Genomic DNA, 21,700 nt, shown 5'->3' on the forward strand with positions numbered 1-21,700 from the left:
ATTACGAAGTTTGGTCCCGAACCAATCCGTAATGAGAGCTGGAAACTATTGTCGAATTTCTCCCACCTTAGATCTATCGGGGTCCGCTGAAGTCGCTCTGAATGAACGAATCTTCGAACTCTACATTGAATAATCAAGGGTTCGAACGCGTCAGTCCACGTCCATAACATTTCGTTCCATACCAATATGATTATTTTTGGTGTACTCTGCCTTTGAAACAATCCCGCCGTGTCGTTTGAGCTCTAGCATCAATTATTACTCCTAAGATTGGCTTTCGCAGTGGTGCTGATTCACGGGCTGATTGAACCCCTGCTGGTTCGCGCTCAATGATCGTTGATGAATTCCGCGGGATGTGGATCCTTCTGACAACATTCTCCAAGCCGACTGAAATAAACCCTGCTCCATGGGAGGATTACGCCTATTCGGCGGAATCTAAGTCGACAATTACAGATCAAATCTTCAATTAATAGCCCGCTTCCCACTCCGTCGATGCCACCCTCACACGAAGGTTAAATGCAAATCACAACGGACATGCCTGCCCACTAAACGAAATCCCATCGAAATACGGTCCCTTGTGATCCGGCACATCGAGCTTCAACACACTCAGCACCCCGTTCCCCGACGAACAACCGTCACTCTCATTATCTTGTCCTGGACACTGAAAAATCTTGTCTCCCTTCTCATCTCCAATATGTATCTCCCCAGAGGCGTGTTGATACCCAATCGCCTGCGGAGGCACTCGTGGAACGGGATCATCTTGGTTCGTGATTCGTGCGTAAGTGGAGTCGGATGTACCAAGCGTAGAATCGACGAAATCTGCGAATGCTTTGTTTCCGGCCCTTGGCATTCCAAACACGGTCGTTTTCAGTTCGATAGATGAAGGAAGTTGTTGTTTGAGCATGAGGGCATCGAAAGTTGCGATTGAGGCGCCTAAGAGTGCGGAAAAGTCAGGAAGCGAGCACTGAGAGCACGAACGCTACTTTAGCCGATTCCGAAAACACACCTAACGAATGACCCGTAACGAGAACCTTCGTCGAGTTGAACTCCTTCAACCCTTTCTGAACACCGTCCATAACGCCGTCAGCGGTGCGTTCAAAGGTCTTCTGAAACCCGTCATGGACTTTGATGTCGCCTGAGAGTTGGAAACGTGTCGAGTTGAGAGGCTTGAGAAGGAATTGGGCGTCGTTGAGAATTGAGAGGCTGAATTGGAGAATTGTTGTTGTCAAAATAGGCGGTGATAAAGAATTGAAGGCCGACTTACAGGCTCTTTGAGTTCGTACCTTGGTGTGCGACAACGATAGTATTGGTAGTTGGATCGTGCGCCACGAAATCTACGAGAACGATGTATGAGTCCTAGGTGTTTCACGAAAAGGTTTTCCCCGTGCTCACACATCGGAATGAGTCCATCATCTACAGCGTATTTGAGGTCAAAAGGAAGTCGTGAGGTTGTAAGCGAGTCAAACGTACCTCCCCCGGCCTGAATAACCTTAACACCTTTACCAATCTCATCACAAGGTGGACCACATTGCCAACTCGTTACTGCAGCGCTTGAGCAGTACGCCACGCGACTGAATTGAGCCGGACGAAGGAATCCTGTTTCGAGTTCGGATAAGGTTAACGATGTAGGTGGAGTATCGTTACTGTCGTCTCTAGAGCCGAATATGGATAAGGGAGCAGAGAGTGTGGAGGGGACGTAGAATAGGGTGATGAGGGAAATGAAGAGAGCGGACGGAAGCATTATGACTTCGTAATAACGTCTTCGAAGGACCCGGCCTTGTTTCGTTACACCACGAAAGAGAGCGGGTGTTGGAGGAGAGGTGTCCTGAACTCTGGCTCAGCCAGGTGAGAATAAAAGAAAAGGGCAGGAAGATGAAGGACAAAAGAAGGGTTATGTAGGCGGGAAGAGCGGTTGCTGATGGAAACAGCAGCATGGTAGATTACCTGGCACGTTGCGGCCGCTTGGTCGAGGATGATCCTGTGCAATTTTTCAATTCAAAAATCAAAATGGGTTCTTCATCTTGTTCGAAGTGATTGCTTGGTGATTGCTTTCACGGAGATGAAGGGGTGGCCGGAAATCGTCTCCAAAGTGTGATAGAAAAGGAAATTTTCGATGAAATAACGCTTTGTTATCGAACATAGCGGTCTGGGTAGGCAAAAGAGATGGATGGAGACACCTGGTCATGGTGGTTTCAGGACAACATGTGAGTGTTGGCATCAGTCACATCAGGGGTGGCTGTGGCTCGTGGCAAGTGAACTTACCGCTGGCGATCCACTGATCAATGGAGTTGCTGCACCATGATCTGCGGTAATCCTTCTATAACTTTCACCAAGTGCATTTAGTAGCGAAACGTCTCCGGCCAATCAAAATAGACGCAGAATGGTCTCAAAATTGTCGCTAGAAAGGGAGGACTTTGAGGATGATATGAACGTCGAGAACGAGAACAAGGGCGTGAGAATTCATGTGATGTGTACGAGAATTCTGTGACCTAACTGCGACGTGACATGTTTGACCACCTTTAGGGGACCGCGAGTCGTGGTACCGATACCGAGCCTCCAGATCTCCACTGAGCACGACTCTAATTCTTATATCTTCACACATCTCGGTTACTCCCAGCTTCATCTAGCTGCCGATACTCCCAATTTTGAACCTGCAATCATGAACAACAAATGTACAACATCCTGAGATCTACCGGCTTTCTATTAAGAGGCATCGCTCGGAGATTGTCCCATGTGCGCCCACGACGCGTCCCCCAGAATTATCAGCTGGAAGGAACATTACCGGCAGGTCGAATGTATGTGCTAACGGTCTACCCTTGGATATCTGTAAACTGACTTTATTCTGTTCCTTTGTGTTTAGTGTTCCTTGGTAAACCTGGTCAATACCTCGACAATACCTGACGTTTGATTTCTGGTCAAGGATTAGGCTGCAGAAATCCCTGGAAAGGAGGCTGAAGGTGGCCACTGTCCGCTGGTGCCACACTTCCATCCAGGTACGTTACTTGTTAGACTCTCTGATTATTTCCTCCGCATAAATCTAATCTGGTCCTATATATTCGCTTTAAGATCGCTTCCTTGCCATCCGCAAACTCCATCGCGATGCACCCTTTGCCGATTCCATTTCTAGGCTCCATTGAATAACTTAGCGTTCAACTATTGGTGTCCTTTATCCCCCGACCGTGCCTCTCGACAAATCGAGCTCCATACCCCGCTGCATCATGGCGGCCCAGGTTTATCTCTCGTTAAAAGCGGGTTTCGTTTTTCATATCAAACCCAAGTGCCGATGTAACGCTATCCAGCCCTTCGTTTGGTGGACTATCCAATGAGTGGCCTTAGACGCATTCGTATAGAGGGACGTTCGGATCCCCCGGTCATTTTGAATACCAAGATCTCAAGCTTTGGTCCTTCGGGAACTGAAAACGAGGAATATTATACCGGCACGGTTGATGGAAAAGGCGACTTTTCCGGTAAGTATTCGCTGTTTTCCCTAGTGAGCAACTGATTTCGCGAATTCGGACATCATCCAGTCTCAAGGACCCAAAATGTCCGCTCGCCATACTACCTATGGTAATCCTTGTATCTTCTCAGTAATCCCCCACTTACGGCTCGCTTCACCAATGCCAATCAGTCGTACATCATGCCGTGTATGAATACTTGCTAGGTAAATACAACATATACTATAAAAACGTTCTATATACTACTTTGAACGAGTTCTCATTCATGTTCGTAGGAGAAAAATGCGTGAATTGTAGCGACCCAAATCAATACTCAAGAAATCGAATCTCACCTCCAAACTAGTTCTCACCGTTTTGGTTCAAGCGTATGAAGTAGGCCTCGTGCCCATCTGTGGTCCACTCCTGCTATCCCTAAACCCACTCGTCCTCGGATCCCACCTTCCATGCATCGGCTCGTTCCACGCACGATTAGCAGCAGAAAACACAACAGCGATGATCATGAGGATAGTCAAAGTGCCCCAACATATCCAGGCGAAAGCGAGGAGAACTGTGAGAACGCGGCACTGGATAAAACTCGCGTTGCAAGAGGAAAGGTTGCCCCATTTCTGCATGAGTGGTGGGTTGGAGGTTGTCTGGGATTGTTCATATGTTGGATGGATGGTTGAGGGAGAGTAATGAAGGGAGAAGAAGTGGTGTGTAAGTTACCCTGGGCTTGGAATGTCAGAAATTGATCCAGATGCTTAGCCTAAGCGTAATGAAATGTTTACCGGATCTGGAAGAACGTTTCTCTCACCAGAACGGAGAGGAAAAAGACGAGGGACCCCGACATATTGAGCAGACACCACGCTTTTGGGGGACCGGGACATGCGCTGTTTGCACCTCTGGAAGGGCCAAACCTGCGGGGTTGATTAGGTGGGACGAAATGAAGGTCTATGCAAGGGCTTTTGAGGAAAAAAAAATTGGGCGAATCGGAACAGCGGGTGGGAACATATGCGGCCCACAACTAAAGGGCCCCTACTTAGGTGAATAAGGAATCTCGACGAAGATGATCGCTGGCAACATCCTCGTGAGGATGACCACCAATCAGATTCACACACAGGTGTTCTCCTTGTTGTAGGCATTCAACAGTCACGATCTGGTATCTGAGCGGTGTTAAGTACCTATTTACCAATCCTCCTCAATTCTGTTGTTCACCCAGGTCCCTCGCCACGTCCATGGTGTTGCTTGCTGTTGTTCATAGTAATATTCATAGATATATAGACTATCACAATGATTACATCGCTGTTGGTCGCCACTTCTGCATGACATGACATTGGTAAGGTCTACGCGTCCACCTTGATTTGCAAGGGAACGAAGAAAGTTAATGCTATAGGGCGAAAAAGATTTTTAATAACGTACCTAGCGCACTCAATGCATGTAATTCCCATCCTGACTCGTTGTTTTGACTTCCTACTCGTCCTATTGCCCTGCTTGCTCGCTGTTTAGATAGTTCGTGTTCCTTGTTATATGATTCGTCGTGTCCTGGGTTGTGTCCAGAGTTGGTTGGTGTCAACCATTGGTAGCACCATCGGATCGGATACATCCCTACGTTATTGAAAGGTCTACACGAGCGAACGGCCAACGTAAAATCAACATGAGAACAAAGATGGGAAGCAAGATTTACTCACCGAACCGTGTTAGTCAGACGCTACCATTTCCCTTCATTTCATCCCTCGCTAGCCCATCGCTGGAAGCAACTGATTTCGCATAGCGTCAGCCCAACCTGCCATCGCATGTCTCATTCTGAGGACCGAATCGTTCCAAAGGAAATACGACGATATCCTGAAGATCATCGCCGTCAATGATTTCGCGAAGAATGTTGCATGAAGTGAACTCTGAACGTACCTATTCAAATTGCAGCCCCTCGACAGTCCACATTGGCCGGTGGCTTCCATTGCAGACTCAAGTTCCGGTTCGTGGCGTTCCTTCGTCCCCCAACAGCCTCATAAGTCCTCAGGATCGTCAACGCCTGCGGAAAATTCGAGTCTTGTAAGTGGCAATAGTCAAAAGAATACGCACGTACCTCATCGTCATTCAAAATCGAATCGGTCCACACTCGTCACTCGCCATATCAACACCGTTATCGGCTAACATTTCAGAATGGATCACCGTCCTTGGTTGGAAAATGTCAAAGTCAAATACCAATTCTGCATGGCGATGTTGGTAAGACCTTCGCATCTAGAAATGTCTTGGATTCCGAGAAAAATGAATGGGAAAGCACTGATGAAATGAGTTACGCAACACGAGAAAGATTGCGAATGACGCACCGAAAGCATTCGTTATACCCTGGCGCCGTTATTCCCGTTTTCCCCCCCCCCCTCGCTTCTCGTTGTCCGGCCGGTTCGTTATTTGGGCTGTGAATTCTTCTCCTTGATATGCGTTCAGTCGTGTCTTCCTATTTTTGCTGCTGAAATCGTTAGAAAGACCAGTGAACTTGGGTATCGTTGGTAATTATCCAGAGTTTTGAACAATTCTATTAAAATATCAAGGAGTATCAGTGCTCAACGCGGAAGGCAGAACAACACGCACCTTGAGGGCTGTCACATGTCACTGCCCGCCCTCCGTTCCCTGCCCCCCACACTCCGTTCGCCTTCATACGTTTAAACCCTTCGCTTATTGCCTATTCGTCGGCGTCTTGCGGCCTTGAAATCCAAAACGATCGCCTACAGCCAGAAGATCGAGAGGGAAAGTCGGCAATCCCAGAGACAATCAATGTTGCATGTCCTAGAGGCTTTTTTCAACAGCGTTCTGACGACGGGAAAGTACTGAATGAGCTGGTTGCGTCCTAAAAACAACCTGGAACGAATCCTGGGTTGTGGAAAACTGGGGACGAACCCGTAGGACTCTTGATAGTCGCGGTCAGCGATGAAGTTGAATGAGGTGGCGGTGCAGCCATGGCAACGCCGTTATGGTGCGCCTTTCCCAGGCTTTTGTCGCCGGCGGCCGCCTCGTGCCGTCTGTTCAAGTATTCTGGCCATAATGATAAGTACCTCGCGACAGGACCTCGGCCTCCGTACCGAACATTGTCGGCCTTTCTACAAAGTAGCACGAATCTATGAGGCAGTTCAGCTGGTAATTCTGATAAGTCCACGCGTTATCCATGAGCTTCATTGTGACGTTAGCTATAGCTTCAAATGACGCCAGCTTGCTGGAAATACCGAATGGCTGCCGTAACTGGAGTAGAGAACGTGTCCTCCTCATGTTGTCCCACAGCATATATATAGTCGAGGTTTTCTTATCTCGATTCTCTCACTTTCGTTCCCTCCCACCGATACAACTACGAAAATAGTTGGAAAAATGGCATTTTCACTGCCAGCTCTTCGAATTGCTCTGTACTTTGCTCTAGTCAGACACCACCCTTCCCTATTGCTCGGATCGTGTGCTCACCTTCCCTCTTCGTATAGTCTCTTTTTTCGATCGTTCTCCTCGGCCTCTGTGCCGCCAGAATCCACTACACGACCCACCTATCGAGAGGAGATCCCCTTAATGGAGGAGTCAACTTCCACGGTAAACCTCGAGGTTATTCGCTCTCAAACCTCTGGCTGACCGCCGTTTGCAGACCCAATCGTAGCAGAACTGCTCACTACGTCAATCCTCGTCATGCTGTGGTCATGGTTTGTGTGAGTTGCCGTTTTCGTACTCTCACTCCCAGTGCGCTCGAGGACCGAGTCTGATAATCTTTTGAATCTGTTCATATCCGCCTCCAATATCCATAACTTGTTCTGTTCCCGATCGCTTTCCCCCTCGCCAGGATGCATGCAATCCACAAACGCAGGGAGAACCGCTTCGTATCAACCTTCCGTGGTGAACTCATTGGTTCGTTTATACTCTGGGTTATGTTCCTCGTCGGAGCTGCGATCGCTACGGTACGTATTACATACCTCTGCTCGTACTAGTAACTTCTGCTTAGGGTTATTAGGACATCGTAGGGTACAAATAGAGGCAGATCCCCACACTAGAGGCACACCAGGGGACACCAGAGGACACCAGAGGACACCAGGGGACACCAACAGAGGACACCAGAGGCACACTAGAGGACAACACCAGAGGACACCAGAGGACACACCAGAGAACACACTACAGAACACACCACAGGCACAGAAACATTCGTGAAGTACAACTTCCCACTGTCACCTGACACTATGTTTGGTATTGTTTATTGAGAACACCATTGTCCGGCTTTTTTTCGGCTTTTTCCCCACCAAAAATAGGGAAAAGCCGACAAGCCGCAATCTATGTCCCTTTTGGGACAAGCCGGTACCGAGTGCGGACCCAGCGACAGAGGTAAACAGGGTTACATAAGATTTGCTGAGAGTCAAATAAACCGTATTGACAGCTTTGTGGGCTTTTCTGATCCATATATGATCAAAAAAGCGACGAAAAACAGCTTTTGGCGCCTACTGTCAAAAAAGCCGAAAAAAGCCGAAAAGAATTATGTCATTTTGCTGATGAAATATCTTTCCAGCTGAGAAACTGGTGGTCACATCAGAGGATCACTGTCACAAGAAACTATTAAATGTCTGTAAAAAATTCTCCAACCTAATGTAACAATACAACATAGCAATATAACAACATAACAATATAACAACATATCTCTGCGAGTTTGTCCAACTCATATGCACTTACATGTCTCAACAACCAATCAATTTTTTTCCCGGAATCATTTATATGACATGTCAGTGAGTCTGTCCGGGATAAACATACTGATATAACTTCACCACCGCATTCTTTAAGACTGTGTCCTGAACTAAGCTACTTATGTTATGCTCTTGGCACCTTCTCAGATATTAATTGACTTTGGAAACTATATGCTACTCAAAGGACAAAAAATTCCTCATCTTTTCAGACCCAGAATTGATACTTCCTCACATTGTCAATGCACGACCACTTGCTCCCGTCAAATTCCTAAGAATTATTCTCAATGACTCAAATTGTCTAGTATATAAACATTTAGGAGCCTTGTTGCTGCTTCCAGAGTGATGTCTTGCGATGAGAAGAACAGTAGGGACATACTATGGATACAGAACAAGGGACGGGACACATAAGGAGAAGCACACTATTTGCAACACACGACCATTGCGGCTTATCTCTTTGCAAGTGGTGAGTGAATTTATTGCCAATCTATTCGTCCAGGACGAAATGAGTAAGTGACCAAACACATACACGTTGCAGCGGATCTCTGCGCAAGTGGTGAGTGAATTTATTGCAGATCTATTCGTCCAGGACGAACTCAGTGAGTGACTGAATCCACACATGTTGCGTCGGATCTCTGCACAAGTTGTGAGTGAATTTGCAACAAATCTATTCGTCCAGGACGAACCCAGTGAGTGACTGAACACACACGGTGAATTTGTAACAAATCTATTCGTCCAGGACGAACCCAGTGAGTGACTGAACACACACACACGTTGCAGCGGATCTCTGCGCAAGTGGTGAGTGAATTTATTGCAGATCTATTCGTCCAGGACGAACTCAGTGAGTGACTGAATCCACACATATTGCGTCGGATCTCTGCACAAGTTGTGAGTGAATTTATTGCAGATCTATTCGTCCAGGACGAACACCGTGAGTGACTGAACACACACACATCGCAGCGGATCTCTGCGTAAGTTGTGAGTGAATCTATTGCAGATTCATTCGTCCAGGACGAACTCCGTGAGTGACTGAATCCACACATCTTGCGTCAGATCTCAGCACAAGTTATTAGGACTACCTAGGGGACGACTAGGGGCGGAAACCTTAGGGCACGGACAGGGGACAGCTAGGGACAGAGAAGGACAGATGCAGGGGACGACTAGGGACAGAGAAGATGCAGGGGACGACTAGGGACAGAGAATGAGAGAGGCAGGGCACTGTCAGGGACACAGAAAGAGAGAGCAAGGGGAGGACCAGGGTCACAGAAGAAGAGAGGCGCACAGAAGAAGAGAGGCATAAGACCACTAGGGAGAGATGAGAAGAACAGTAGGGACATGCTACGGATACAGAACAAGGGAGGGGACACATAAGGAGAAGCACATTATTTGCAACACACAACCATTGCGGCTTATCTCTTTGCAAGTGGTGAGTGAATTTATTGCAGATCTATTCGTCCAGGACGAATGCGATGAGTGACTGAACACACACGGTGAATTTGTAACAAATCTATTCGTCCAGGACGAACACCGTGATTGACCAAACACACACGCCTTGCAGCGGATCTCTGTGCAAGTGGTGAGTGAATTTATTGCAGATCTATTCGTCCAGGACGAATGCGATGAGTGACTGAACACACACGGTGAATTTGTAACAAATCTATTCGTCCAGGACGAACACCATGATTGACCAAACACATACACATTGCAGTAGATCTTTGCACAAGTGGTGAGTGAATTTATTGCACATCTATTCGTCCAGGACGAATGCGATGAGTGACTGAACACACACGGTGAATTTGGAACAAATCTATTCGTCCAGGACGAACACCATGATTGACCAAACACATACACATTGCAGTAGATCTTTGCACAAGTGGTGAGTGAATTTATTGCAGATCTATTCGTCCAGGACGAATACAATCAGTGACAGAACACACACACATCCCAGCGGATCTCTACGCAAGTGGTGAGTGAATTTATTGCACATCTATTCGTTCAGGACGAACTCAGTGAGTGACGAAACACACACACGTTGCAGCAGATCTCTACGCAAGCGGTGAGTGAATTTGTTGCAGATCTATTCGTCGAGGACGAATACAATCAGTGACAGAACACACACACATCCCAGCGGATCTCTACGCAAGTGGTGAGTGAATTTATTGCACATCTATTCGTTCAGGACGAACTCAGTGAGTGACGAAACACACACACGTTGCAGCAGATCTCTACGCAAGCGGTGAGTGAATTTATTGCACATCTATTCGTCCAGGACGAACATGGTGAGTGACCAAACACATACACGTTGCAGCGGATCTCTACGCAAGTGGTGAGTGAATTTGTTGCAGATCTATTCGTCCAGGACGAATACAATGAGTGACAGAACACACACGCATCGCAGCAGATCTCTGCGCAAGTGGTGAGTGAATTTATTGCAGATCTATTCGTCCAGGACGAATACGATGAGTGACTGAACACACACATTGCAGCGGATCTCTTCGCAAGTGGTGAGTGAATTTATGGCAGATCTATTCGTCCAGGATGAATACAATGAGTGACAGAACACACACACATTGCAGCGGATCTCTGCGCAAGTGGTGAGTGAATTTATTGCAGATCTATTCGTCCAGGACGAATACAATCAGTGACAGAACACACACACATCCCAGCGGATCTCTACGCAAGTGGTGAGTGAATTTATTGCACATCTATTCGTCCAGGACGAACTCAGTGAGTGACGAAACACACACACATTGCAGCAGATCTCTACGCAAGCGGTGAGTGAATTTGTTGCAGATCTATTCGTCCAGGACGAATACAATGAGTGACAGAACACACACACATTGCAGCAGATCTCTGCACAAGTGGTGAGTGAATTTATTGCAGATCTATTCGTCCAGGACGAATACAATCAGTGACAGAACACACACACATCCCAGCGGATCTCTACGCAAGTGGTGAGTGAATTTATTGCAGATCTATTCGTCCAGGACGAACTCAGTGAGTGACTGAATCCACACACGTTGCGTCGGATCTCTGCACACGTTGTGAGTGAATTTATTGCAGATCTATTCGTCCAGGACGAACTCAGTGAGTGACCAAACACATACACGTTGCAGCGGATCTCTGTGCAAGTGGTGAGTGAATCTATTGCAGATCTATTCGTCCAGGACGAACTCAGTGAGTGACCAAACACATACATGTTGCAGCGGATCTCTGCGCAAGTGGTGAGTGAATCTATTGCAGATCTATTCGTCCAGGACGAACTCAGTGAGTGATCAAACACATACACATTGCAGCGGATCTCTGCACAAGTGGTGAGTGAATTTATTGCAGATCTATTCGTCCAGGACGAACACCGTGAGTGACTGAATCCACACATCTTGCGTCGGATCTCTGCACAAGTTGTGAGTGAATTTGCAATAAATCTATTCGTCCAGGACGAACCCAGTGAGTGACTGAACACACACGGTGAATTTGTAACAAATCTATTTGTCCAGGACGAACTCAGTGAGTGACTGAACACACACATGTTGCAGCGGATCTGTTCACAAGTCGTGACTGAATTGATTCCCGATCTATTCGTCTGGGACGAATGTGGTGAGCTAGTGAACACACATGCTGAATTTGTAACAAATCCATGCGACTCTTCCGAACGTGGTCTTTCGTAGAAACTCACATAACACAGGATGGAATCCGAACACAGTGAAGCCGAATTGGTATCAAACATCGGGTCAGTCCGGATACCATAAGACAGGATCCATTGAGCCATTCTTCTTCATTTTTTCACCATTTGAAGTCCCATTCCTAGGGCTTTTTCTCCTCCTCAGAACATTTTCCCTGATTTGTGGTTCTTCATAAAGGACAGACAGGCCATGGTTCAGGAAAAAACATCGGAAACTTCAAATATTTGTGTAGGTATAAACAACATTGAATCATGCGGAGAATTCAGGTGAGTAGTGTTATTCTTCTACTGCTATAATCCGAGATTTTCTTCCTTACAAGTGACAGCTATGAGATCTACAAAAAAAAGAAGTAAAATAGTCGGTTTTGAGGTGAGGGTCATTCCGGAACCCATAAATCAGTAAGTTTCAGTTCATTTTTTCCAATTCGTGTTTGGTTTTAAAGCCTTGTGTTAGGGCGTAATTTCGTCCCTGCAACTCTTGCGGCTGGGTGTACTTTCTACAGAAGGACAAGGGATGTATCCCCGCCCCAGGAAAAATCATCGGTAACTTATTTGTGTAGGAATAAACAAAATTGAATCATGTGGAAGCTTGTGGTGCGTAGCGTCATTAATCTACTACCAGAATACGAGGCTCCCTTTATTACGAGTGACAGCTGCGAGATCTAGGGGCCAAAAAAGTAAAATAGTCGGTTTTGATGTGACAGTCATTCCGGACCCATAGGTCAGTGAGTTCCTGTTCGTTTTTTACAATTCTTGTTGCGTTTCAACTCCCTGTGTTAGGGCTTATTTTCGTCCACACAAGGTTTGCGGCTGGGTGTCCTTTCTACAGAAGGACAAGGGGTGCATCTTCGCCCGGGGAAGAAAAAACAACCCTAACTTATTTAAGTAGGAACTTGACAGGATATTGAATAATACGGAAAATTCCAGTATAATCCTTTAATGACCTACTGTTTGATTCTGAACTGTATCTACTTGCAAGTGAGAGCTGGTACTTGCACATGATTTAAATGATTCAACTCGGACTAATACCAATCGGGCTTGGTTGGCTCCTTCAACCAGTTAATTAGAGTGGTTTTAGGTTTCCATATCTCTGCTCCCAAATCTCCCTCAACCAATGCTAGATATTCAGATTCAGAGGGTGACTTGGGGTCCACATAAATCGCATAGATCAATGCAATAAGTGTTGGTATGACTGGTGTTGATTCTCCTCTAACGTGGTCCATAACCTAATAGTTACAGTCCTTGAGGTGCACTGCAGATCCTCGTCTGGACGGCAAGTGACCACAAGGCTCCCGCCAAGGTACCCAACACAGATGAGAATACGGCCACTGTGGGTTCCTCCAAGACAAATCCACGGACATCATTCGACCCGAAATCCTGCCTCTGATGTATGACATGTCCATCTGTTCGTCCACTTGACCCGCAATGTTGCCCCTAATGTCCGACATGTCCATCAGTTCGTCCAAGACGAACCCACGGACATCACTCAACCCGAAATCCCATGAGACGCCCATCATCCCATGAAAAGCTCTCACCGGGTCTATTTTACAGCCTACATCTCCATTCTCCAGTTATACAGTCCAACGACGGTAAAACGACGGTCAAACGACGGTCAAATGATGGTCAAACGACGGTCAAACGATGGTCAAACGACGGTCAAAATACTGCGTACTACCGAATGCCCGTGCGGTCATTTTGTTCATATCGTAGGAACGGCTGAACAGAATGCTCCAATTCTTGTTTTTCCGAAAAGCCACGCTAAATTAGCTTATTCTTGACACTACATACATGGAACATTACCATTGACTCCAAATAAATAAACACCCATCTTGGACGTACCCGTTCGGGATCAATCTGTTTACAGCCAGGGAAAGAGGCACTCCTGTGACTCGCAACTGGTGATTAAAATTTGAGGAATATCCCAGGGAGTATTTAACTTCTATATACCATGTATCCAAACCCACATAAATCCTTCTTATACCACCATTAAGCTCAAACAGGCAATTTTACCGAAAACCGAGCTGAAATCTGCTATATCCTGGGAAGGAATGCTCCAAATATCACGATTAGTATCTGTATATTGTTCCCTGCATCCCAGGAACAGTTCATATCTATGTTACAAGTCGCTACAGTGAGGACATGTTACAGGACTAAGTCAATTTGACACCTTCGCCTCCTAGTACTGCAATGTTTCTCACAAAATGTGTTATTGTGGGCTCAATTCTTGTTCGTTCAGCGTGCGCGGTAGCTCTTTAGAAAGCCCTGAAAAATCGGCGCATTCTAGCTCTATATCGCCAACAGATATAGCTACTTCTTCCCAAGCTGTTAGATCGCCGAGATCGCCGATATTGGTTTCCCACCTATCCGTTTGACCTGTAGCGTGGCGTAGCACAGAAACATCCGTTTTTTTACTACACCAGTGGCATAAATAAATGAATACAAGTCTTTTATTTCTATCAACCTAAGCGTCATCACCTACTAGGTGACGCTCCCCACTTAGCACCTAAATGGGTCCCCCGAAGGGGGCCCTTTAAGTTGTGGGCCGCACATGTTCCCACCCGCTGTTCCGATTCGCCCAATTTTTTTTTTCTCAAAAGCCCTTGCATAGACCTTCATTCCGTCCCACCTCATCAACCCCATAGGCCTAGCCCGTCCCGTGCTGTAGACAGTGCAGTCCAGACCGCGTTTGAAAAACGATGTCTGCCACACATGTTCAGGTCCTTCGCTTCTTTCCTCTCAACTCTGGTGTAACCCTAGGCAGCATTTTCGCCGAAAATCATTTCTATATTCCCCCAGACCAAAACAAATAAAAATATCATGTACAAAGATCACCCAGGTTGCGGATCTCTGTGTAAGTCGTGAGTGAATTTATTGCAAAGGTATTCGTCCAGGAAGAATGCGATGAGTGACTGAACACACGGTGAATTTGTAACAAATCTATTCGTCCAGGACGAACTCAGTAAGTGACTGAATCCACACACCTTGGGTCGGATCTCTGCACAAGTTGTGAGTGAATTTGCGACAAATCTATTCGTCCAGGACGAACCCAGTGAGTGACCAAACACACACACATTACAGCGGATCTCTGGGCAAGTGGTGAGTGAATCTATTGACAATCTATTCGTCCAGGACGAACTCAGTGAGTGACTGAACACACACGTTGAATTTGTAACAAATCTGTTCGTCCAGGACGAACTCAGTGAGTGACCAAACACATACACGTTGCAGTGGATCTCTGGGCAAGTGGTGAGTGAATTTATTGCAGATTTATTCGTCCTACTCATAGACGCCTCCAACTTAGGTGCTAAGTTGGGCCCCCAAAGGGGCCCTCTTAATTGTGGGCCCCATATGTTCCCATCCGCTGTTCCGATTCGCCCAATTTTATTTTTCCTCAAAAGCCCTTGCGTAGACCTTGATTTCGTCGTACCTAATCAACCCCGCAGGTGTAGCCCTTCCAGAGCTGCAAACGGCGCATGTCCTGGTCCCCCAAAAGCCTGGTGTCTGCTCAATATGTCGGGGTCCCTTGATTTTTTCCTCTCCGTTCCGGTGAGAAAAATGCTCTTCCAGATCCGGTAAACATTTCATTACACTTAGGCTAAGCATCCGGATCAATTTCTGACGTTCCAAGCCCAGGGTAACTTACACACGCCACTTCTCGAGGGCAGGGTGCATTCGGACCCAATATGTTGACAACCAACCGTTCGTTTTTTGAGATCAGTAGCTCATTTCAAAGCTATAGACTGGGAAAACATTTAATTACACCTAGCCGAAGCCAGGGACCCATTAGTACACGACCTATCCCCCAAAATGTACCCGTAACCGGAAAAACCGCCATCTGCACTCTATGTGACCATCCACAATTTAGTCCCTCTTTCTCTTGGTTAGAAAAAGTTTGCTTTCGGTTATTGAAACACTGCGCTTACCATTCGCCCGCTGTCCGGACTCTTCCCGCACGACCTAGAGCCACCGGACAGAAGCTACCTTACAGCGATCAAAGCCAGCACACGAAAGTCCTCCATATGTGGACATCCACTGGTCCGTTTTTCGAGGTGAGTAGCTCATTTTAAAGCTATTTACAAGGGCTACATTCAGTTACACCTATCCGAAGCCTTTAGACCGTTATTCCGTCAGCCGTAGATGGCGGAATACCGGAAAATCGAAAAAACCGGTATTTTACTGCTGCTTGTCTATCCACTGGCCGAGCTCTCTTGTTCTTGGCAACGGAAATGTTCGTTTTGTTCATACACACATTACGGCGCATCATAGAAGCACCACTGCACCTCTGCTTGAGGTTTCAGAGCCAGTCAACACCAGATTCCCACGATATTGAGGTGAGGATCTCGCCCGGTCTATTATACGGCCTCAAACCTCAATTGATTTCGCTGGTGAGCTGTTGATTTGAAGCTATCGCTCTGGTCAGACTCGCCACCTACCCAAACCTCTCCAGTAATCTGCTCTGACGTTCTGGACTTCGGCACCTAACGCTTCCGGCACCATTTTCGCCGAAAATCACCCTACACATGTCCCCCAGACCAAAACAAATAAAGATATTATGTACCAAGGTAATTAGACAGTCTTCGTACACTACACACTCCATTCCACTACACCTAAGCTTACCGAAAGGTCGCTGGTTCTCGAGTGATAGATTTATTTCCTGTTTCGGTGAGTGGCTGTGTAAACCGTACTGGTACAGTTACTTATGTAACGTTGCGTTCATACATACCTCGGGGTATAATTTTTGGGGCTCTTGTTGATCCCGTAGGTAAATTCAGGTAAGATATACCAATGCTATCTCTAAAATATTCCATGCGGTACCGGGGTAAAAATGGTAATGCAAGAGAATGGTGGTTGTGTGAACGACAAATTGCCGAAAATGAACCTCGGCACACCATATTTGTTCGTTCCCCACGTCCATCGCTCAATTTACGAGTACATAATCCACTATTCATCTACTCTAACGCTTTTCGTTCTGATGAACCACCAAGGACTCATCCGATGGTCATACTTCGATAGAATGCCGAAATTCACCGGCCGGTCGTCTACCGGGATATCCGGCATCTGACCTGTCCGGCATTTGCCGCCATTTGTTCGTATTTCAACCAAATGACCCAGGGACTCAATTATTTTGAGCAGGTAACAGCCCTCTCCGTATTTAAGCAACCTGAGGCACCCTTCTTCTTAGATCTTCTTGCCCTGCGGACGTATATTGCCGAACGGTCACATGCTGCATTACCAGCAGATTTTGTCGCCATAATAGGCAACTCCGCGTATGTAAGCTTTTTTTTTCTTCTTCAACTTCAACCACCACCGACGTTAGACGACGCTGGTAGCGATAGATCACTGTAAGACCTAGTTTAAGCGAATTTATCTCCTTAAGATGAGGCAGTAAGTAACAGAACATGTTTTATCCAACTATAACAATTAAAACCCGAGAAAAACCATTAAAACAGCCTTTGTACCGAATTTCTTTGCTACTATCGTTACACAACGCAGTCCAAACATACACACAAGAACTTGTACCATTCGGCTCGTCATGACCTGCATTACAATGGTAAGTAATCTTAACTTCTAGAAAAAAGAACTCGTAACTTGACAATAAACAGGTGAAAAAGTACACGTTGTACGTGGCGAGGACGGTAAAGTGGATTGTCCTTGCCACGCACCACTCCACCGCCGTTTGAACTGGCACAACGTTCGAAGTATGTGCAACATGGAACCTCACCCACCTCCCGACAGCGGTATCAACTTCCCCGACGCTCCATTTATTCCGTACAACAAAGTCGCCTTACGCCTCCTCGAGATGCACTTCAAAGACTCACCATACATTCTCAATCCACCATCAGCTTCGAACGAAAACGTCGACACGGTTATGCACTCAACAGAGGTCCCTCCAGTCGAATCTCAGAGCTCTGGTTCGAACGCTTTGCAGGCAACATCTTCCACCGTTCCGAATCAACCATCCGCCTCACCTCCACACATTCCATCACCCATTTCCGTAAACGAAGACGTCGAGATGACTCCGTACGAGGAGCCATCGCTGCACGACCAATGTATGGACGATTCGCCGCCGACGGGTCCCCCTGTAGGCCAGGAAACTTCGATGCAGCTGTCTTCGGGCGATTCGGACTCGGATTGTCGTTCCACGCACTCAGACGAGTCAATGCAGGACGAGGAGGATGTTTCTGGAGTGTCAGGAGACATCGGTGAGATACTGGGCTCAGATGCGGATGAACTAGTGAATTTTTTGCGCCGTTTTAACATTCTGGTGGACACAGAATATCGGCAAACGATCTGCGTCGAGTGCAGCAGAATCGTTCACCATCCTCACATGCATGGACACCAGAAACACGAACACTTCAAATATAAGCCCGGACAATGCAACACGGCCAAACTCCCTCCAAAGCAGCAAATTGACGCTGCGCTCTCCTCTCTTGGTGCAGACACTCCTCTCCCAATACCAAAAACAGGTATACCGGCGATACCAGGTGTCGAGGTCGAGTCAGGAATTCAGTGTATCGAAACTGGATGCCTGGCGTGTTTTGTAGGTAAAAACAAGCGGGACCTTCTTTATCGACACTACGCCCGTATCCATCCGCTTGTCCGGCCACCCCCAACATTCGAAAAATTTCCCAATCTGCTGTGCCAGTCAAGCTCCACACAGAAACGCCAACGCTTCTACTTCCACGTCACCTCAACAGACCAACTCACCTCCCAGGCCTTTATGGACGTCATGACGAAGGCAAAAGCCGTTGACCTGTTCAATCCATCGGACATTTTTCATGCCTCCGAGAGTGCGCAAGAGAGGAACACGGCGTTCACACACACACGATGGGATTTGTTGTTGGAAGGTGTAAAGGTAGCAGATCTTCGAGGCTTGGCACAGTTAGCGCTTCGTCCAGGCGAGGAGTATCTTGAGTCATTGAAGGGTTTCGTGCGGCAATACTACGAAGCCATTGTTAAGGACATATCAAAGTTGACAAATCTAACAAGAAGATATATCATGTCATATAAATTCGGGTACGTCGTCATTCCGTTCCGAGTAGTTTGTAAATGGTCAAGCTGACTACTGCCCAGAGTTCCGAAGGACCAGCCTTTTAAGCGGCCTCAAGAGAGGGGGACTATAGACAAGGACTCGGACTATATGTCCAGGTTCTTATTTTTTCTTATTCGTTCCCTCGACACCTCGATCGAGAACTTTCCAATCTCCCTCCATCCAGACACGGCCCATCTCCTTCGTCATTTACGAGACCTTCTCCAACAGCCGACTTCCATCCCAGCTGATGTTCTGTTCGTCATACACGAATGTCTATGGTCGATTCTATCCGTTGTTAGCGACGCTTTTTTGTTCGATGACTCGCAGTGTCCCTTCACTCGTTTTCTCCTTGCGTCCAACTTGCATGACGATTACGGAACATTTGAGAATGTCACCATCATTCCGCCACGGATTACAATGCTTCAATGGTGTTTCCGAGCTACTGGCGTACGACAGGTTCTTCACATAATGGAAATGGAAGGGATTAACAGTCAAACGTGAGTTTCATTGCCTTTATATAATATGCAATCTCATGATATATGTTCAAACAGTGCATTTGATACTAATGTTGCCGACTACCTCTGCGATAGCAAGCCTACGCTGTTCAACAACCTCCGACAATATATGAAGCTGTTTAGCACCATATCCTACGCTCAAAAGCCTATCGCAAAAATTAACCTCAATCCACAAAGGACTGTCATTTCCATCGACAGCAGTCCCATCATTATTGCCGATTTTGTCAGTGGAATTCACAGTGTTCTCGACGCCGTGGAAAAAAAGGTTGATGAGCTGTTCCGTGGTTGTGTTTATCAGGACCTGCTTGAACGAATCGACCGTTCGCTGGTCCCAGATTCTTCGGGACAGCCTTACTGGTTTAGGGACAGCGCCGCAAACATCGATTATGGTTACTCATTCATGAAGGAACCTTGTAACGGGATGGAACAAGATAAACAACGTCTTCTTCGCTACCTCTGTGAAGACTCGCGGTTTTTCAAGATGGTCCCTAACGTTGGAGTGTTTGCAGCTCAAGGGGCCATACGCGAATGGTTTTCGGAAGTGAATGAAGTCGTAAAAGGTCTCTTTTACCTGATTGTCTGTACTTGGGGCGGTGGTGCTCGCGGTACAGAACTCCAACACCTCTCCTATGCCAATCATCCATCCCACCCTCGTAATATCCTTTTCATCAATGGCATCCTCACCATCGTAACCACATACAACAAGACTCTATCCAATACCGGTGTCGGAAAGATGATTGCGCGTAGTCCGGCTGTACGCGTTAGCCGTCTATTCGTGTTGGTTCTCTGGCAGGTGTATTGGGCTTGTGCTCACCTCTCACTATACACCGGAATGAGTAAGGAGAGTTCTCAGCGGTACCTGCATGAGGTCTTTGTTTTATTGGGGGAAAGTATGTCCAGCGAAAAATTCTCCTTCACGCTGGGCTACTATAATTCACTCTCCGTTGGGTTCCAGATCAAACTGGCTGACTTTCGTCAGCTGATGGCCACCCTATCTCTATTCCCTGGAAAGCATCACTTGTACACCTCCCATCAAGCCGTAAATTTTAAATGAATAGGATCCTAGGAACCAATAGTCCAATTGACTTAGTTTTTTTTTCCCTTCAAAGCTGCACTTCTGAACCTTCGGATCCTATTACTTGGGGACCAGGGTATCATTTCCCACACTCCCATACCCTACACCAGAAACAGTCTATGTTTTACTGTAATTGGCTGGGATCTTGGGAACCAGGTGTTAGATTGAAAAACTGTTGAAAACCAATCTCTTTGTATCTGTCAGAAGTACTCAAATCTATTTTTTTGTAGAGAACGGTCCAACCGTTCCCAAGTTATTGAACAAATTCCATTTTCTAGATAATTGTACCGAGAATGGGTTTAAAAGACTGAGATCCAGATGAGTTTAGGTCTGTTTGGTCTTGTTAATAGCTCATTTTAAAGCTATTTTTAGGTACTACTCAGATCTATTCATTCAGCTGCACAGCCACATTACATAACATTCTTACATCTTAAGGGTAAATTTCACTAAGTCCCTAATCCTAGGGTTAGTCTCTGCTTATATAATCTAGAAGTGGGCAATTTCACTAAGTCCCTAATCCTAGGGTTAGTTCTATCTAATTTTATCCCCAAACCTTAAAAGCTTGTAACACTAGAAAAAATGAAGGCATTTTTCCACTCTTTTCTATTCCAACTTTTTACAAACATATGGAATAGTGCTAAAATTTTAGGTTTGGATGTATTTTCCTAGGCTTAAAAATTTGACTCAAACTCGGAATTTCATAGAGAATTTCAATTTTCAAAAAACCTCTGAAAAAACCAGATTTTATTCAACCTGCTCTTCCTTGTCATCGCCAACTAGTTCCGTATTAAGGATGAAATTCTTGCCCTCCATGTCATCATTGAATGAGTCCTCCTCGTCTGAGATGTTGGGCTAAGCTTCAATATCTAGAAATAAATTTGTCATTGGCTGACGGGACAAATTAGTATTGGTATTGCAACTGATGAACCCCATACCATGAATGAGAGTTTATGTCGCCATTGATGACTGGACAATCTAATTTTATACCTTAGACCGAATTAGGTCTCTAGGGCGATGTGGGGATTGCACATTATGTTAGCTTCGAACACTGAAGTGTCAAGGTTGAGAGGCAGGGTTTTGCAACATGATTCTAACTTTACTTAGCAACTAAATAATGGTGTATAAAGGGGTTAGGGGGTTAGGGGTTAGGGTTAGGGTTAGGGGTTAGGGGGTTAGGGGGTTAGGGGGTTAGGGGGTTAGGGGGTTAGGGGTTAGGGGGTTAGGGGGTTAGGGGGTTAGGGGGTTAGGGGGTTAGGGGGTTAGGGGGTTA

At 46.4% G+C, this 21,700-nt stretch overlaps 4 protein-coding genes across 4 annotated transcripts; 1 reads left to right on the forward strand and 3 right to left on the reverse strand.

Annotated features, from left to right (window-relative positions):
• Positions 1-380: 380 nt before the first annotated feature.
• On the reverse strand, positions 381-2,207 carry E1B28_009444 (uncharacterized protein). The gene is made up of 5 exons (XM_043154341.1): positions 1,468-2,207; positions 1,390-1,410; positions 1,262-1,331; positions 1,004-1,200; positions 381-930 (listed from the first exon to the last, which is right to left on the reverse strand). The coding sequence occupies exons 1-5, from the start codon at positions 1,736-1,738 to the stop codon at positions 521-523; spliced, it is 969 nt and encodes a 322-aa protein (XP_043009632.1). The 5' UTR covers positions 1,739-2,207; the 3' UTR covers positions 381-520.
• A 2,409-nt stretch (positions 2,208-4,616) lies between these two features.
• Positions 4,617-5,386, reverse strand: E1B28_009445 (uncharacterized protein; the record flags this gene model as incomplete). Its single annotated transcript, XM_043154342.1, has 5 exons — positions 4,617-4,786; positions 4,851-5,053; positions 5,120-5,139; positions 5,243-5,273; positions 5,337-5,386. The coding sequence occupies 5 exons, from the start codon at positions 5,384-5,386 to the stop codon at positions 4,617-4,619; spliced, it is 474 nt and encodes a 157-aa protein (XP_043009633.1).
• A 7,443-nt stretch (positions 5,387-12,829) lies between these two features.
• On the reverse strand, positions 12,830-13,030 carry E1B28_009446 (uncharacterized protein; the record flags this gene model as incomplete). The annotated part of the gene is made up of 1 exon (XM_043154343.1): positions 12,830-13,030. The coding sequence occupies one exon, from the start codon at positions 13,028-13,030 to the stop codon at positions 12,830-12,832; it is 201 nt and encodes a 66-aa protein (XP_043009634.1).
• A 4,487-nt stretch (positions 13,031-17,517) lies between these two features.
• On the forward strand, positions 17,518-20,409 carry E1B28_009447 (uncharacterized protein; the record flags this gene model as incomplete). The annotated part of the gene is made up of 3 exons (XM_043154344.1): positions 17,518-18,824; positions 18,882-19,337; positions 19,392-20,409. The coding sequence occupies 3 exons, from the start codon at positions 17,518-17,520 to the stop codon at positions 20,407-20,409; spliced, it is 2,781 nt and encodes a 926-aa protein (XP_043009635.1).
• Positions 20,410-21,700: the final 1,291 nt, after the last annotated feature.

Source organism: Marasmius oreades, chromosome 5 (genome assembly GCF_018924745.1).
Source record: "Marasmius oreades isolate 03SP1 chromosome 5, whole genome shotgun sequence".
Taxonomy (NCBI): domain Eukaryota; kingdom Fungi; phylum Basidiomycota; class Agaricomycetes; order Agaricales; family Marasmiaceae; genus Marasmius; species Marasmius oreades.